Here is a 19,600-nt window from a genome sequence, read left to right on the forward strand (position 1 = left end):
TCACTGAGCTACCCGTGGTAATGACTTCTGTCCCACTCAGCCCCGTCTTGGTTCAGTCGTTTTCAACTGTTTACTCATTTCTCATCCTTAGTTAAAGTCTGGGATGACAGTGTTTCTTTTCTCTGTTAAAAAGTAACTGCTATTGTTTGGACACCAGCTTCCTAGACTACACTGGCTCAGCTACAACATGTGTTTTTGATTCTTACTGACCTTGTCACATGCTCATGCACGTTTTACACTACTGACTTGCTGATAGACACATTCACCTTAATTATGTTCTGTAAACAAATCATCCTTTGCTACCTTAAGTTACTTTAGTTACAACCTCATCCAGTCTCACTCTGATTTATTGGACCCTATGAGGCGGTTTGTTACAATATAAATATAAAAAGATGTTAAAACACCATTTAAAATGGTTACTAACTAAAGAACTTTAAAACTTTGACACTACAGTTGTAAGTGAGAGTAAAAGTAGGATTTTGCAGGTGGAAGGACCCAGTGCAATTGAGGAAAGGCTCTAATCCTTCTGGAAAGTGTTACTAACAGTGTTGGGGAGTAACGGAATACATGTACCGCCGTTACGTATTTAAAATACAAAATATGAGTAACTGTATTCTGTTACAGTTACCGTTTAAAAAGGTGGTATTTAGAATACAGTTACTTTGTTGAAATAAATGGATTACACAGCGGTACTTCGCTGTTTTATATTGTGGCGGGTCAGGACTGTTTGGGTTTTGTTTGACAGCTACGTTCAGTTGTTCCAGGCGGCAGCGTTGCGGTTGCCATGGTTACAGGGTGACGCTCTCTCTCTCTGCGTGTTTCCTGGGTGAGAGAGGCCTTTTTGTTGTTGTTGTGCTAAGCTAATAGGCAGAATGCTACAAGTATAGCTCTAAAGAATGTAGCATCATAGGCAGTGTAGTCCGTGTCTCTGAGCGAGGGAGGGAGAAAAAGGAAAAGTATGAGCTGTCATCGAGCACTGCAGCCAAGAAGAGTGCCTGACGAGCCCAGTTGCAAGTAAGCTATTAAGACTTTATTGTACACCGTGTTCGTGTTTTTCTCCAAAAACAATAAGTTCTGTTGGAGCAGCCTTTCAATGGCTCTCTCTGTCTCTCGCTAGCAAAGTTGACCCAGACAACAAAGTAAAGCTAGTTTTCAGCTATGAGCCCGACACAGAAGCCAGAGGTCCGTTTACTACGGTTCGGAGCCGCGGACCTTCAGTAACAGTAATAAATCACAGCAATAGTACATTCATGTAGTTGTAAACAGCATGATAATATATTAAGTAATCCAAAGTATTCAGAATACGTTACTCTCATTGAGTAACGTAACGGAATACGTTACAGAATACATTTTGGGGCATGTATTCTGTATTCTGTAATGGAATACATTTTAAAAGTAACCTTCCCAACACTGGTTACTGAAGAATATCACCAGCATCTTTTAACTGTCATGTTAATGATCAACTGTAAATGAATGCTTTATTTGTACAAGTGTATTGAGTATTTTGCAATAGCAGAAATCACACCTAAACAGAGACAAGAGTTGGTTGGCTGTAAGGTGAGGAGGACAGAATGTGTCTGGCCCCTCCTCAGACTCCTGCGCTGGTTATCAAACCAACAACATTTTCTTCTGCCTGAGTGACAGAAATCACCCAGAGCTGTTTGTGAAGAGGATCTGTATTTGTTCAATTATGGACTCTTCTGGGGAAGAAACAGGAAAATGCACAGAGGCAGTGAAAGAGGATTTAAAGGAAGGTGCAGCGGCTGCTTGCGCACAGAGCTCCCGAGGCTGTTGCCAGAAATGTGTCCCTCGGTTTATTCCGTCAGTTTACCGCAATGAGCTTGTGCAACTTTCCAAACTGGCGGCACCAGTGGTAAGACTGTGTGTAAATTTGAAGCTCATTTGAAGTTTGTCACACTCTCTGCCTGTTGTTACTGACAGGAAGAACGGATTTACTACAGAAGATGCACCATGTGTCAATAAACTGAAATTTGATTTAAACGTGGGACCTGGACCCTGGTTTACTGTCTTATTAATAAATACATTAAATGTTATTTATGTTATTATGAAGTCCTGTTTCTGAATGGACCTCAAGCACTGTAGGACTGTACTGTGTATATCTGTTTAATATTACAATCATTTCATTTTAAATTAAGTTACTATGTTTTTTATGCATTATTTGGATTACATATCAAATTCCTACATGTTTTCTTTAAGCCCCCAAAACATACAGTTGCTTATGTTTTTACTATTTTTACTCTTTATCGTGCTGCTGTAACACAGAAATTTCCCTTGTGGGAAGTATCTATTTTAGATATTTTGGTAAAGATGTTTAACATCTTTAAGTTACTAAATGTTTTAATCATATTCATTACTTATTTATGTTTCCTTTAAATGTATTTCTAAATACAACACAGAGTCAGTATCTCCTCTTCTTCAGGTCATTTCCCAGTTGATGATTTTCATGATCGGTTTTGTCAGCACGGTGTTCTGTGGTCACCTGGGGAAAACTGAACTTGCAGCTGTAGCATTATCAGTTGCGGTGAGCAGACATTTCAGTGCCTTTGTTGTTGAACCGTAACTATGCATCATTTTTACCCCAGTTTATGCATGTTGTGTTTTGTTTGCAGGTAGTTAGCGTCACTGGTATTTGCATTGGCAGCGGTTTGTCGTTAACTTGTGATACCCTCATATCTCAGGTAGGGTCCTCACCGGAGCTTTCACTTTATTTGTGTAACCAAGACAAACACAAGCAGCACAGCTGGGTTCCCAGGTTCTCCTGGAATTGCCTTTTAAACATCTCAACACTGAGCTTTTGTTCGGAGTTATTTTTCTTTGATCAGTCATACCCTTGTTCTTTGGTGGGATTCTGTGTTTTCCAACTTTTCTCACCCGAGCGTCTGTCTACCTGTTTCACGCAGACGTATGGGAGCGGTAACTTGAAGCGTGTGGGTGTGATTCTCCAGAGGGGAGTTCTGATTCTGCTGCTGGCCTGTTTCCCTTGTTGGGCCGTCCTCATCAACACTGAGCCTCTCCTACTTGCTATCAAACAGAGTCCAGAGGTCGCCAGGTGAGCCGTTATTAAGCAGCAATAACAGACGCGTGGATGTTGTGACACTGCTGAGCATGTGTTTGTCTCACTCTTAAAGAAACTCGAGTTATGCAAAATGGCAAGCACTGTTAGTTTGTGCAAAATATACAGTGGTCCCTCGCTATAACGCGGTTCACCTTTCGCTGTTTCGCGGATTTTTTTTGTGCAATTTTGCATGTTTTTTTGTTTTTCTGTTTTTACAGTGCGTTGTGTCCATGATCGGCTGTCCATTGTCAACCAATCTCCTCCATGCCGTGTCTCCTGTACAGTACAGAATGCATTCAGCTTGTCAAATTTACATAAATGTTCGATCACTAGCAGTGTGACTGTGAAGTGCTGTACTGTATGTTTGTAAGTTTTCTCCCCAACAAAAACAACAATGTCGACGAAACGTTTTGCACCGTCAAAGGCACCTGCGGTAGCACCCAAGATACAGAGAAAGATGCTAACCATCTCACAAATGTTGGACCTCTAGACATGCTAAAGTCAAGTCAAGTCAAGTCAACTTTATTTGTATAGCACATTTAAAAGACATCAAGTGCCGGCCAAAGTGCTGAACAGAGGAATAATATAATAAAAGAATTAAAATAGAAAGAAAACTTTGTAAGACATGTAATATCAGCGAGATCCAAAAGCCTTGGAAAATAAGTGGGTCTTGAGATTTGATTTAAAGATTTCCAAGGATGGAGAGAATTTTATGAAGGGGGGGAGACTATTCCAGAGTCTCGGGGCGGCAATGGAGAAAGCCCTGTCACCTCTAGATTTGAGCTGGGAGCGTGGAACTGATAAAACCATCTGACTGGAGGAGCGCAGAGATCGAGTGGGCAAGTGCAGGCTAAGAAGATCTAAAATGTAACCTGGAGCCAAACCATGGAGGGCTTTAAAAACAAATAATAAAACCTTAAAATCAATTCTATATTTAACTGGTAGCCAATGTAGTGATGCAAGTACCGGGGTAATATTCTCTCTCTTTCTAGTGCCCGTCAGGAGCCTTGCGGCTGCATTCTGAACAAGTTGCAGGCGTGACAGGCTTGAGTGACAAATACCTAAATAGAGAGAGTTACAGTAGTCAAGACGTGACGATATGAAGGCATGGATAACAGTTTCCAGGTCTTTAGATGACAGGATATTTTTGAGTTTAGAAACGCTCCTGAGTTGGAAAAAACTGCCACGAACAACTGAATTTATTTGCTTGTCCAGCTTGAGAGTGGAATCAAAAATGAAACCAAGATTTTTTACATGGGGATGCACATTAGCTGATAATGGGCCCAGATTGTTTCTTATGAGGCTAATAGAGTCCTGCTTACCGAAGATTATAATGTCGGTTTTGTCATGATTTAGTTTGAGAAGGTTCAGAGACATCCAGCAATGTATGTCGCTAAGACACTCTGAGACTTTCTGCAGCGTACTATCAGCACCTGGTTTTAGAGAAAGGTAGAACTGTGTATCGTCTGCATAAGAGTGGTAAGGGATCTGGTGTTTCTGGAAAATGGAGCCTAATGGGAGCATGTATAAGGAGAATAAGACCGGACCCAGAATAGAGCCCTGAGGTATTCCACAGGTTAGTGTAGCTGGGGAAGAGTATTTGTTACCCAGCATCACAGAATATGTTCTGCTCTCTAGGTAAGAGGCAAACCATTTTAGAGCAGAACCTTGAATGCCGACACATGTCTTTAGACGGTTCAATAGGATTGTGTGGTCGACAGTGTCAAATGCTGCGCTCAGGTCTAAAAGGATTAAAACTGTACTTTTTCCAGAATCAGCAGCTAGAAGCACATCATTGAACACCTTCAGTAGAGCAGACTCTGTGCTGTGGAAGGCCCTGAAACCAGACTGATATTTGTCCAGAATATTATGCGTGTCTAAGAATGAGGATAATTGGTGGAGGACAATCTTCTCAAGAGCCTTAGACAAAAATGGCAGCTTAGAGATTGGTCTAAAATTGCCAAAAACTGACGGATCTAAACCAGGTTTTTTTAGAAGCGGCTGGACAACAGCTTGTTTAAACAAGTCAGGAACAGTTCCATATGAGATACTGCCATTTACAATAGCAAGGATGTTGGGGCCGACTGTCTTCAGCACATCTCTGAGAAATGGTGTAGGTAACATATCCAAGGGGCACGTAGTTGGTTTCATGTGCATTATTATATCAGTGAGATGGGATAATGAAACCGGTTTAAATTCTGAAAAAAGGAACGAACATGTAGGTGGTTCAGAGGGGTCTTGGGATGGGAGCGGGATATGTGCTCGGATATCATTAATTTTTTCAGTAAAGAATTTTTGAAAATCCTCAGGCGTGTGTGGGGCAGTCTCAGATATGACTGATGTGGTGGGATGCAAGACAGAGTTGATTGTATTGAATAGAGCTTTAGGATTACCAGACTTCTTGTTAATGATCATGGAGAAATAATTTGCTCTTTCTACCTTGATGGTACGCTGATAGTTATTTAAGCAATCTCTAAACACTTGATAAGAAACGTGGAGCTTATCTTTCTTCCATTTTCGTTCTGCTTTCCTGCATTCCTGCCTGACGGCACGAGTGACCTTATTTAGCCAAGGCTGAGTTTTAAATTTTTGCCGTCTACATTTTAAAGGAGCAATTGAGTCCATTATGTTGGTACAAGCACAATTAAAACATGCAAGAAGCTCATCAGGACTATTGCTATGAGGAGAACTTTCATCAAAGATGGCTAAAGGAGATGCAGCGAAGGCAGCTGAGAATTGGGGAGCGGTTTCAGGTGTTATAGGGCGTATAAGAGAGGGGGCCTGGGTTTGTTTGGGGGATGAGTGAGGAATTGGAATATTAAATAAAATAAAATTATGGTCAGACGGACACACATCAATCACTTCAACGCCGATCACTGAGAGCCCAGATGACAAGATGAGGTCAAGAGTGTGGCCCTGCTTGTGTGTAGGGCCGTTGACAGACTGGGTCAGGTTAAATGAGTCCAAAAGTTGTAAAAACTCCCTAACCAAAGGTTTAGAGGGGCAACACATATGGATATTGAAGTCACCAAGGATTAGAAGCCTATCAGTGGTTGGTAATGTCACAGATAGAAAATCCGAAAATTCCTTAATGAAGTCTTTGTTAAGGTGAGGAGGCCTATAAACTAGAGCACAGAGTACAGGAGAGCACAGATCCAGCATAAACAGTTGCAGTTCAAAACTGGTGTAGACACTTCTGGGTAGCATTCTACATTTAAAGTTATCTCTGAAGACTGTTGCCAGGCCGCCTCCACGACGGCAGGTCCTAGGTGTGTTGAGGAAGTTACAGTTTTCAGGAGTCAGTTCCACAAAAGCAGCTAGATCATCAGAAGGTAGCCAAGTTTCAGTAATAAAGAGAAAGTCCAAGCCATGAGAGATAAACAAGTCACGGTATATGAAAGTCTTGTTCACCACGGACCTTGCATTGATTAATGCCAATTTAAGTGGTGAAGAGTCCGAGACTGAATGTGTGACAGCACCAGAGGGTACAAATTCCAGATGCTGAAAGTTGGTGGTGTTGGCACCTCCTTTTTTCTTGTTCAGTCTAGTTGGGTTATGTCGGAAAGCTGACCAAATAGATGGTATTTGGTGAGAAAGTCCGTTTCCCACAGGATGATTATACACATGCAGATTATGACGGCAGCCCCGGTGAATATAGCGTGGACAGCGAGCTATCCCCAAAGCAACACAGCGCGCATAAGTTTGGGGAGGTAGCCGAGTCCTTGTGTTAAGATGTAACAGTTCCAGTTTTGAATAGTGCATTCCGTCATTAGCACAAAGGTCCGAGCCTTTAATATGGCTATAAGAAACACCGCATAGTCCAATGGTAAAAGCAAGCAACAGTAGGCGTATCCATCGTATGGTTAAAAGGGGAATCATAGTTTCTCCATTTGTTCACACAGCCAAGGAAGGTAGAAGTTACCGTATTTTTCGGACCATGAGGCACACTGGATTATAAGGTGCATTAAGCAAAACAAAACAGTCAGATAATTCAAACTTTACTCAACTCATTGTTCTTGCTTCCTCTATTTCCGTACCATTGATTCATTAATGTTGACTTCACTGGCAGCTGCTCTATTCCCATGTTCTGGACCTGAAAACAGGGTTTGATCTTTGGCTTCATTCTTTAATACTGGACTTATTTTTCTACGAAGGTTTGAACTTTGAGAGTGTTTAAACAGGAGAGAAAAGTGTGAAAATGTTCATGCCTGTCTGAGAAAAGTGTATAAAGTGTGTAGTGACAGGTTTTACAGCCTAAAAACAACATATTTTTAGAACGTAACTCGAGATAAACGAGGGATCACTGTAATGGAGTAATCGAAAAGCACATTATACCAAACCTCATAGTTTGACCACCTGTAGCAGCAGAAACCAGCTGTTAACTCAGCGGTGGAAATGCATGGAAATGTGTGCTGGTTCTTACTGCACACATTTCTGACCTGTGAGAAATAATTCAGTAGATCCTTGTACAGGTTTACAACCCAACAATACTTAAACTACGTGCTGTGTTTGTTTGTTTGTCACATTGTTACTGCGCCTCGACTTTTGGATAAAGCTGCCAAAAACTTTTAAAAGGATAATTAACATCCGGAGACCTGAGATGCATTTTCAGTTTGTCTAAACTATTTGGGATTAGTTGGACCCAATAAGTATAAAAAGGAAGCACCATCATTGGTGGGCTTATTTTACAGCATAACGCATTAAAGTCACCATTGTGTAACACAGCATGAAACAGTAATGAGCAGAATGAAGTAAAAGAACAAGCAAAATGGTATGTAACCTTAATTTATGTGCAGTCAAATGTCACCATAATCAGTTTCACAGGCTTACTTTGTCTTTTCATTTCCACACGAAGCCTCTCCCAGCTCTATGTGAAGATCTTCATGCCCGCTCTGCCGGTGAGTTTGATAGGATTTGATGCAGATTTGGAAGGTGTTGAATATTTAAACAAAAGGCAGGTTGATATCCAGAACTGAGGGTCTTAACAACAGATGTAGTGCTATTTAAGGTCCAGAGTTCATCGGTCACACTTGAGTCGTGGCTCAAGCTATCTACTAATCTCAAGGTTGGTAGTTTGATCCTGAGCTGCTCCAGTCTGCATGCCAAATGTCCTTCGGCAAAATACTAACCCCAAGTTACTCTCCAATGAATCCATTGGAGTGTGAATGTTAGATAAAAAGCACTTAGGCATGCTTGCCTAACCCTAAATGTGATCTCCTCCCTTTTGCCCCCAGATCTATGGGCGTTGGTGCTGATGGGTGAATGAGACGTGTTGTAAAAAGCACTTTGAGTGCTCTGAGAGATTAGAAAAGCACTTTATAAGAATCAGTGCATTCACCATTTATCATGTTTGACTTGGTATTCGTTTCTAATGAGATTTAAGTTTACATTGTTCAACAATACTGCTCAATCTCTAACTTTGATGCCCCCCTCTCATTTATTCTTGGTTGAATTTTGAGGCATAAACTATCCGACAAAGTGGATGAAGGTTAATAACTTGCAGTGGAGGTGTATAAATGTATAGAATCTGTGATACATTTTATTTCTTTGATTTACTATTAATTATTTGACACGTTCATTGTTTTCATTGAAAAGTGTTAGCGTGCTGATTAACCTAAGTTCTGATCATGTGCTCAAATTTGTTCTTCACTTCTGTCAACGAGTCTCTTATAATTTAATGTTTGCTTTCTTCAGGCTGCTTTCATGTACCAGCTGCAGAGGAGGTATCTTCAAAATCAGGTGCAGTGCTTTTGAAGCATGCATATGGCCCAACATTACCTTAATTTAAAACATGAACATGAATGTTATGTGTATTTTGTGCTTTGGTGTACAGGGAATTATATGGCCTCAAGTTATAACTGGAGCAATCGGAAATGTCTTTAATGCAATAATCAACTACGTCCTCATCCATCAGCTGGATTTGGGTGTTGCGTAAGTTTTCTTCCATCATTCCTGTGACATCATTGGTTGAATGCAACCTCAATTCAGTCAGTGAAAACTATATGTGTTTTAAATTCTTTATCTAAACTGATGATCCAGTGAATTTAGGTGAATTACCACAGGTTTTATGGTGTGTTGGTAAATTTGCAGACCCAAATGCAGGACACAAGGATCAAGTGTCCTGAAAGCTCCGTCTGCACATGATGGAAGGAAAGAAGGGTTAGGTGTAACAGGCATACACATTGATAGTGCTTTCAGTTTAAAGTGCTTAATTTGAAGCAAACAACATCTATCTAATAAGAAATCAATACCAGGCTTCGGAAGACTATAAAACCCATAAGCACAAGGAAATACAAAGCAGCACTATTGGAAAAAAATATATAACATAATGTGGAACATGAATATAAATTGTTTCTCAAAAACCTAAAAGGAATAATGAACTGACAGCTAATTCGAAACCCATCCATCCTCTTTCACTTGTCCTTTTACAGGGTTACGGGGGGCTGAAGCCTATCTTAGGGTGCTTGAATTGTCACCTGTAAATATGGAGCTTTAATTGTTCTTTTTCCCCTTCTTTTAATCTCTAATGTTTTTATCTTCTAGTGGATCAGCAGCAGCCAATGCCATCTCCCAGTATTTGTTGGCATCAGTCTTATTCATTTACATGTACATGAGAGGTCTACATAAGGCCACATGGGCAGGTCAGTCATTTTACTTCTACGGGGATCCTGAACTTGCTGAAATGTTTTGATTTTGCTGTGTCATTCTTATTTCCAATTCTGTCCAATAATTTCATCATGTTGCATCATTCAGCTTTGTGACCTTTCATACCTGAAGTTTTCCATTATAAATACTCCAGGGTTTAATGTTTGACAAAAATAGTCATACTCTATAACTGTGGCGTGCAGTGTGGAGGAGAGGTTATTCTTTAACTCTGCGGTTCCAATAAACTTCAAGACATCTTTGTAATAGTTAAAATGTGTGGGATTTAAATATTGTTTAATACTAATGTCTGATTTATGCAAATTCCTCATTAGTAATTGTTGATCCGAGGCCCATAATTAAATCATAATTTAAACCAGTAGTTTGAAAGATGACATATAGAGTCACTCTGACCCACAGGTTGGTCCCTCGACTGTCTCCAGGAGTGGGGACCCTTTGTCAAGCTGGCTGTCCCCAGCATGCTCATGCTCTGTCTGGAGTGGTGGGTGGTTGAATTGGGAGGATTCCTGGGCGGTGTGATCAGTGAGGTCGAGTTGGGAGCTCACTCGATATCCTACCAATTGGCTATTACAGCATACATGGTAACTCCAGTGAACCTTTTGACTTTTGCTTATATGTTGACCTGGCATTACATTATTAATTACACATGGATTATTCCCATAGCTTCCACTAGGAGTCTCTGGTGCTGCCAGTGTAAGGGTTGGGAATGCACTTGGTGCAGGAAACATCGAGCAGGCCAAGCTGTCGTGCAAAGTCCCCATCATCTGTGCATGTAAGAACCAACACACTAAGTATTATTGTCTGTGTTAAATGAACAGAAAAAGTAAAAATACTGCTAACTGAGCAGTAGCAGGATTAGTTTTATTTTATGCTGAGCTTCATGACATAAGAATTAGAAGTAGAATACATTTCATAAAATATAAATGAACTATTCATCCATCCAGCCACCTTCCAACAGTGTATCCAATTAATGGTAGATTAATGGTGGACTCACGGTGCCAAGTCCATCACAGGGCCAACTCAGAGATAGACAACCATTCATATTCATGTATACAGTGACATTAGAGCCATTAACTAACCTAACATGCATTTCTTTGGTCTGGGAGGAAGCTCGAGTACCTCCACAACCCATACAGGGTCCATGGCTGTTCCGTCAACATAAGGGTTCACCACAGGGGGTAGCTTTGCATGATTGATCTGGCAGGTTTATGCCAGATACTCATCCTGACACAGTCTCAAAGGGGATTTGTCTCCAGTTGAAATTGAACCAGTGACCTTTTGCTTATAAAGCAAATGTGTAAATCACCAAATTATGGACCAGTTTGTTTACCCGACCCTGGGCAAAATAGTATGTAGTTGATATGCATTAGAACACATGTTGAATAAACTGCGATAAATTTGTGGACTATGTATACTTCATGTAATTTTGAGCCTGCAGTTAAACTTGAACCCTTTAAATCCCAGCGTATCGTATTTGATACATGCTTTTTTGTGATCATCAGCGTGTAGCGAATGTGATTCAAGTTAAAACTCATATATGCTGATTAAAATTTGATATATATTTTGTCTAAAGGTTCAACAAACAGTCCATTATCAAAAAATGAAAGATTTCTGGCAGTTATATCATGGTTTAGGTTCTAAAGTGTTAACATAAATTCAACTTGTGCCTTGTTTTTGAACTTGTTTTTGTCATGAACTGGCTGTGTGGAGGCAGATGAGGACCCAAACGCAAAACTCACGGAGACAGGAACTGAACTCAAAACCACTGCTTTATTGCAGGCCTTACAAAGAAACAGAACTAAACTGGGAATACTAACAGAAGACCGAGGGAACACAGAAAGACACACGGGTTCAGAGAGGAGACACTGACGACGCGACACTGAACTGAGGGAGACATGCACATAAATACACAGAGGGTTAACGAGGGAAGTGGGAGCACACAGGGAACACAGCTGACACAGATAATCGTAACGAGACAGGGCAGGAGTGAACACAACATGATGCATACTGACGACAGACTGTCAAAGTAAAACAGGAAGTACACAGAGGTTCAGACAGGAGGAGAGAGAGCACAGACATAACGGGCTGGGGAAAACATTAAATGAAACACGAGGGGAAACGAGGGCTCACAGATACACAGAGGGGCACACAGGGGGTAATCAAATAAGGAACATCTTTAACAGAACCTAGGCCCAGGACCATGACAGTTTTTGTTGTTAAACGTGAATGCTGTACAGTCGTTCCACTTTGGAAAAAGAAGAATAATGAAATTACAGTACATTTTTCACCACAACTGTATATAAACTGTAAAGTTGGTCACCTTTTGTGTTCCTTGTTTTTCTGTTTTTCCTGTGATTTTAATATTTAAATGCTTTTTCTCATTGCAGTCATAATTGCATGCTTTGTTAGTATTATTTTTGGCGTCTCAAAGGATGTCATCGGATACATTTTCACATCAGAGCCGTAAGTATCTTTGACCTTTAACCTTGATTCCAGGAAGAGTTCCTCTCTTATTTATTGCTTCTTTAATTACATGTATTATTCAAGATAATCATTTACACCTTTGTCCCAGAAACATGTTGCCCTTGTTATCCAGTTTCAGTTAACTAAAACAAGCCTATGTGAGTGCTATAATCAAATAAATGCATTGTCCATGTGTCCCATTGTATTAAAGGTTTTGTTTTCATTAAGTTTCATATGTTTATGATGTTTGACAATATTTGTGAATGTACAGACAGATGTACTGAAGCTGAAACTGCACATTTCTTTTAGTGATATTTTGCAGAGGGTTTCTGACCTCATGTTGATATATAGTTTCTTGCATCTTGCTGATGCAATTGCGGTAAGAAATGATTTTTCTTTTTTGATTACAGCAGTGATCGACATTTCAGGCTAATACTGTCAAATATAAAATGTGATTCAGAGAAATCTGTGTTTGTGTTTACAGGCTGTGGCCGGAGGAGTTGTCAGAGGTGTAGGAAAACAGTCGGTTGGTGCTCTGTGTAACCTGGTCGGGTACTACTTTTTTGGCTTACCCATTGGTGTGTCTCTGATGTTTGCAGCCAAAATGGGGATTGTAGGTGAGGACTGAGTGAGGGTGGCATTCCAAGCTCCTTTGTTTTCCTTCATAGCATTGGATTGATATCACATATTCAAGACAAGAGAAAATAAGATATGTCGTACTTTATTTATCCCTAATTTTATATAATAACAATTAATTTTATTATATTCATTAAATAAAATCAGACATTTTGGTAGTTTTCTAGTCGAGTATGTTATAATAATGCCAGGGAGGAAAGACATCAGCAGTGACTTTGGGGAAGCATTTGTTGCTGTGCATCAAGGTCTGACAGAAGAAAGTCTCTTCTGTCCAAAAAGAACATAGCAGCATGGATTAGGTTTGCAATATTGCATCTGATGGAACAATGTTCTTTGGACAGGCAAGAAGAAAGTGGAGATGTTGGACCATGCAAACTTCAATGCACACCACAATCACCATCCCAAGCAAAGCACTTCGCTTCTGCGTTTTCTGCTTAGTTTTTGCTAAAGACGTATCATAATATGCCATATGCTGCTATTCATCTAAAGTTGTATTTAAATAATATTAGAACCTGATGAGGATCAGGCGATACTGGTTGTTAACAGTTGTAACTAAACATATGAATAGACTGAACATAAACTTAACAGAAACCAGACCCTAAAATGACCCCAACTGGGCATTTCGTGGGTCCAAATAAATGAAACCGGTGCAGCCTGAAGACAATGTGAGGAACAGAAAAATAAAAAATGTATGTGCATCGTAAAAGTAGAATGATTTTCACTAGGATGTCTTAGGCTTGTGTGAATTTAGAAGGGACACACACACGCCACAGCAGGTTCAAGCCTGTTTATTCCAGCTGAATAACCAGTGTATGTTGTGTCTTTTCAGGTTACAGGTGGATTGTGACAAATGCGTGCTGCGGTCAGAAATTAGCTGTACTTCCTGCTTGTCAAAAAAACTATTAAAACTCTTCTTCTTCTGTTTTTTCTGCTGTAGGATTTTGGACAGGCCTTACGGTTTGCGTGTTACTGCAGGCGATCTTTTTCATCACGTTTTTGTGCAAACTCGATTGGAAGAAGGCTGCTGAAGAGGTGCGCACCTGCATCTATCGACAGTTTATCACAGTTTCATTCATCAAAGCATGTCATTAACTGTTGTGTCTGATCAGGCCGAAGTGCGAGCAGGAGTCCGCGTCAAAGAAGAAAAAGACACGATCGAGATGGAAAATAGAGGTGAGTGGGCAAACTGGCTGAAACATTCCCGTTATTACAGTGTCTTATTCATGCTTCTCTTTCCAAACCCTAGACTCTAATCACATCCAGACCCCAATCAGTACTATTGCATCCAGTGGTGAGAGCGCCGGGGTGGACCACGTATACATGGAGATGCAAATACCAGAAGAGAGTAAAACCACCAACACCACTACAGTGGGAGATGTTCTGTCAGTGTCACAGCTGGTGTTACGGCGCGGCCTGGCGATACTCATCATGATCCTCATCCTCGCTGCTGGAGTCATTACCAACACCGTCCTCACCCCGCTGCTCAAATGATGTAATGGGTTAAATGTATTGTTGTGTACATACATACAAAAAATACCACTTTTTCTTTTATTTGCCTTAATCAACATATCACAAAAAGATATCAGAAATACCAAAAGAAAATTAAAGAATTTAATGTAATTTAGCTTTCTCTTCTGTCTAATTATGTTTCTTTTACAGAAACTATGTATTAAATAGCATATTTATTTATAGCTAATAGCTAATAATAGTTGTATTTCTGATTTCATATAAGGTTTTTTTAGTGTTTATTAATGTTTGCTAATTATATGTTTTAAATAAAGATTAGATTCACATTCAGATACATATCAGCCTTTGCAATAAATGACATCTTCTCAGACAGTTTCATCAAACAACCAGTACTGTTAATTATCAATGTCCATAATAGCAAATCTAGCACAGTTCGACTCTGAAGTCGAGTTTTTACCCATCTAATCTTGGTGGCTGTTTCTGTGCCTCCCTCTGCTAACCCCACATGTGACATTATCCACTCTGTCATAGCCAATTCAATTCAAATTCTTTATTGTCCCACAAGAGGAAATTAGTTTAGCAGCAGGCAAAATAAAAGTAAACAAAACAATAATATAAAATAATAATGACAATAATAGTAATAGAAAGTCACAGGACGGTCATTTGCCACTAAGGAGATGGGATGCAGTAGGGATAAAAGAAACCTGGAGTCTTGGTCTTCCTCACAGGTACTCTAAAACGGCGCCCAGAAGGCAACAACTCAGACTCACTGTGAAGTGGATGGTTCAAACAATTAACAATAGAATGAGCCTTCCTAAGCACATTTTTGTTGTAAATGGCCAAAAGTCCATCTTGCCAGCGCCCTGAAATTTTGCTAGTAGTTTTTACCAGAAGTCCCAACTTATTCTTATTCTTCACCGTCAGGTTACCGAACCAGGCAGCGAAAAGACATCATTCAATAAAACTTCTACAAAACAAAGACAACATCTCAGATGAGACATTAAGGGATCTCATTTTCCGTAAAAAGAACAGTCTTTGTTGAACTTTTTTAGTAGTGGCATCAGATTGAAATGCAGCTGGATGCCTCTCTTGTGTCCTGGATTGTTGACTTCCGCCACTGCACAGAGACCTGTCATCTTCAGAGGTTTTCTGATGACTCTGCAGTGGCTGGATGGATCAGTGTGGGTGTTGAGAGAGAGTACCGGGCTGTGGTTGACTCCTTGCGGTGCGAGCACAATCATCTTGACTGTGGACTTTAGGACGACCAGGAAACCTGCGTCCCCTGCTTCAATCCATTGCCACATACCTAGTTTCAGGGACTAAGATGCACGGAGAGGAATGGAGAATTTGCAATTTGAGAAATGAGACCCAATAAAAACTAAATGTGGAAGACGATAACAAATCACAGCACAGTGTGATGCATGACCTTAATCATGTGATTTAGCATGTTTTGGTTTTTTGTTAGCTCACAAAATTTGTGGCATTGTTCCTCCTGATGAGTGTTCAGATAAGCCAACTGACCTGACATAACTCATTTCCAAGACAAGCAGCTTGTCCACTCGAGGGCTGGCAGCAGGAGTCAGCCAACATCCTGTTATACAAGAGGCATATAAGAGGTCAATAGAGTCACATCCTGAGCTGAGGCCCAGAAAGACAGTGGGAGTTTGAGTGCATGATATAGTTTTTACTATAAGTTTTTTGTGTTTACAGAAGGAAAGAAATCCAGGGAAGCCTTGAAATATTGTCATTTACCCTCTCTAACATTCTGCTTCTGATGAAGCTGGATGATAGAGATGATCAAGAAAACTAGTGGTGAAGCAACAAAGACAAGTAATACACCCTTGTGGTTAGGAGCGGAGCAAGATCCCCTTTCCCCTTAGTGGGGTGGGTCACCTTCTCCACAGAGCCTGATTCCACCCAGCAATTCTTCCTCCCAGAGGAAGCATTTGCTTTGCAAGACCTCACGGTCACTGAACAGAAAGACTCCTAATTAGGAGTTTTCAGAGCAGAGACACTGTAAAACCCCCCTAGAGAGTTATTGCATGTTTGGTTGTGTAATTAGTTATAGCAATGATAAAGGACTAGAAAACAAAACATTTCGTTTTATAGACTTTATGACACTTTTTGCTGCCACTGAAGATGGAAAAATAAAAACATAATTCAAGCATAAAAAAGTGCTCTTACTCAAGTACAGCTGACTGAGGAGGAACACCACCTGGTGAGTAAAACAGCTGTGACCTGTCCGTTTTAAAATTCAGTTTTGGGTAGGAAGTCAGTCACAATGTGGATTAATCTGCTGTTTACCACCCGTCTGTCTGTTAAAGATTATTTAAGATTATTTTATAGTTTGAATAAGCTTTGTAGCAGCGCTCTGTTTATGTTATTCACTGCTTTCTCGTCTGTCCAGATAAACCAATATCTGACACTAGAGTACATTCTGACCTATATACAGTGTTGGGAAGGTTACTTTTAAAATGTATTCCATTACAAAATACAGATTACATGCCCCAAAATATATTCTGTAACGTATTCCGTTACGTTACTCAATGAGAGTAACGTATTCTGAATACTTTGGATTACTTAATATATTATCATGTTGTTTACAACTACGTGAATGTACTATTGCTGTGATTTATTACTGTTACTGAAGGTCCGCCCCAGATAGCAAGGAGACATTGAACAGATGTTGATTTGCCATCTGAACCATCAGAATCGTCAGGCTTGAAATGTCAACACAAAACCAATGTTGAAACAACATTGAAATACTGATGAAACCTGACACTGACATTGAAATAACATTGATTCACTGTTGTTCTGTCATCGTTGATTGTTGATCTATTTATAGTTGACAAGGTGACAACAATCACGTTGAAAAACCATTGATTTATGGTTGAGCGGGAAATTAAAGCTGCTACCACTTGGACTATTCCATAGCCCCCCCTCTCACAGTGGTACATCCCTTCAGGTAACCATTGTCTTGTACAGTAGAGCGGGACATTAGATTTACTCTCAGCGGAATTGACCGGAGAAGGCATCAGTTCATGCACTGCACTGGCCTGCACCACGATTAATATAAGGTAAGAATGAATGACTTTTGTTCTATTCGTTATTTCCACGGTTGCATTTGAATAACAGTAAAAAACAAACAAACTTGTTAATGTAAAGTTTCGGACAAAATGTGGGAGCCCGAAATTGTGTCTACTTTCATCTTACAATCCGGCAACAAATAAATTGCACTGCGAACAAAGTCAACAAAGAAAACATTTAAGTTTCATACTTTTCCGTTATATTCCCTTACAAAGCTAGCTTTAACGCTTCGAGGGTTACTTTGTTCTTGCCGTCGCCTCGGCGCTTGACCCAGACTTTCGCTCTGTAGTTGCTTTTTAGCATAGTACTACAAAAAATTGTAAATCTGTGATATATGATTGATAAACGTAAAGGTAACTGTATAAATGTGTTCAATGACTTTGTTACTTTTAATGATTGGAGCGCACCCGCTTCGATTCGCACTCAATTCAAACTTTACGTTGCACGCTCACCTAACTTTACGTTGCACGCTCACCTAACTTTACGTTGCACGCTCACCTAACTTTACGTTGCACGCTCACCTAACTTTACGTTGCACGCTCACCTACCTTGCGTTTGCACCTTTTGTCCACACGTAAACTGCGTTTTATTATTTATTTATTAGTTTTTCGCCTCTCACTGCTTAAGCCATTAATCTTTCTGGAATTGTTTTTTTAAACAGATGCGACCTCACAAAAGATATTAGCTATGCTGTCAGACCTGACGACAGCTGTTAACGAACTCCGTGAGGAGGTCAGAGCCGTCCGCCATCCCTGCTGCAATGAATCGGTAGATGCTGGGGTACTGCCTCTGGATTTGCCCTTGCACAACATTGAGGAGCTAAACAATGCAGAGGCAGCTTTTCAATCATAAGAGGCAAATAAGGCAATGGTAAGTATATAAAGGTTATGTACACTTTGTAACTATAAAGTGTAATAGCTGTCAGATGTGATTTAAATACATAACAACGGCCTGTTGATTAAACACACAAGCACTTGCATACACATTTAAGACATGAGACATGCTAATTCCATCTCTTAAAATGTGTCTATAGGTGAGACGCTTTGCCTTGATTGGAGGGACCACACTGGAGGTGCGAGTCCGCCGTGTAATGGCTTATGCCATTACAAACGAGCTGGCCTCGGTACTCAACTGGGCAGGGAAAAAAAACCAAGGACCAGACAAAGCAAAAAATGGCATTTAAAGATACAGCGCTCTGCAAATGCATATATGGTGGTAAGTTTTACAGTTTTTTTGCTATATTACTTTGTCTTTCTTAATAACAAGACTTTCATGTCCGGTTAATCTGGAGATGGAGTCTTTGGTCTTTGGCTTGTTTAGTCCTCGGCTTGTAGTTGTACAGCCCGAGGACCCCATGTTTATTTTGTTTTAAAGGATACACGGCACACCATGCTAAGACTTATCACTTTTTCCGCTCATAGCTCTTTGGGAATCAAATGCGGCAGTTTGCAGATTTACGCCTGGTGACTTTCATGTTTATCAGCCTAGGAGTTTACATACTTTCTCCCCACTGAAGACAGTTAACAAGAGCTTATTCATGTGCTCTAATTCACTTTTTTTGTTTGTGTGTGTGTATTTTTTTCCTAGATGGCCTGACGCAGCAGTTAGGGGCAAACTCTATGTCCGAGTTTGTCTTTGCACAAGCAGTGCAGAAATGGCTCCGATACGCCCCAGATCGTATGGGTATGGGTGGTGCAGGACGCACATCATGATCCCCATCCCAGAGTAAAAAATTACAAACTTCTGTGAAACATATAAATGTAAATAGGAAACTGTCTTTTAATAAAGTATTTAGCAAACGAAACATGCCTATTGACCTTTTTTTGTTTATTTTTTTTCTCTGTTACATCACATGCAATGCTTTCTTATTTTAGGATATTAATATTGACATGATACATTGTGAGACATTTGTTGTTGTTGTTTTTTTATAAAGGGTGTCCAATTTGAGGAATAATTACAATTATGTGTTTAGGTGGTTTAAGTATTGATGGAAACATGCAGTAGTTTAGTATTGGTTAAAATACCTATAAAGAAAGGTAGATTTCCAGTCATGATTTAACTGTTGTTTTAATAAAAAGCAACTGTGCGAAAGAGGTGGAAAATCAACACCATAGCTCAACAGTGTTTCAATATCAGAATCTGACATTGTTTCAATGTCAGATTCAATGTCAGGTTTCAACATTGATTCAACATCAAAACCTGACGTTG

At 40.0% G+C, this 19,600-nt stretch overlaps 1 protein-coding gene and 1 long non-coding RNA gene across 2 annotated transcripts; both read left to right on the plus strand.

Moving 5' to 3' along the window:
- The first annotated feature begins 1,440 nt into the window (after positions 1 to 1,440).
- Positions 1,441 to 14,420, plus strand: LOC148102616 (multidrug and toxin extrusion protein 1-like). The gene is made up of 16 exons (XM_087842629.1): positions 1,441 to 1,873; positions 2,441 to 2,542; positions 2,631 to 2,699; positions 2,922 to 3,070; positions 7,932 to 7,974; positions 8,771 to 8,815; positions 8,910 to 9,007; positions 9,620 to 9,717; positions 10,139 to 10,320; positions 10,403 to 10,511; positions 12,127 to 12,202; positions 12,512 to 12,581; positions 12,687 to 12,819; positions 13,776 to 13,870; positions 13,948 to 14,011; positions 14,085 to 14,420. The coding sequence occupies exons 1-16, from the start codon at positions 1,691 to 1,693 to the stop codon at positions 14,327 to 14,329; spliced, it is 1,761 nt and encodes a 586-aa protein (XP_087698755.1). The 5' UTR covers positions 1,441 to 1,690; the 3' UTR covers positions 14,330 to 14,420.
- A 3,537-nt stretch (positions 14,421 to 17,957) lies between these two features.
- LOC148102617 (uncharacterized) lies at positions 17,958 to 19,231 on the plus strand. The gene is made up of 3 exons (XR_015719193.1): positions 17,958 to 18,262; positions 18,426 to 18,607; positions 18,980 to 19,231. It is a non-coding gene; the product is annotated as an uncharacterized LOC148102617 (long non-coding RNA).
- Positions 19,232 to 19,600: the final 369 nt, after the last annotated feature.

The sequence above is a fragment of the Neolamprologus brichardi genome, chromosome 6 (genome assembly GCF_056152115.1).
Source record: "Neolamprologus brichardi isolate AB-2024 chromosome 6, ASM5615211v1, whole genome shotgun sequence".
Taxonomy (NCBI): Eukaryota; Metazoa; Chordata; class Actinopteri; order Cichliformes; family Cichlidae; genus Neolamprologus; species Neolamprologus brichardi.

Excerpts from the sequence above, each read along its gene's own strand:
- LOC148102616 (XM_087842629.1), top strand. The coding sequence starts at position 1,691 with ATGGACTCTTCTGGGGAAGAAACAGGAAAATGCACAGAGGCAGTGAAA. Across the intron at positions 2,700-2,921 it reads GTGATACCCTCATATCTCAG|ACGTATGGGAGCGGTAACTT; the intron begins GTAGGGTCCTCA and ends TGTTTCACGCAG. Across the intron at positions 12,820-13,775 it reads AGCCAAAATGGGGATTGTAG|GATTTTGGACAGGCCTTACG; the intron begins GTGAGGACTGAG and ends TTTCTGCTGTAG.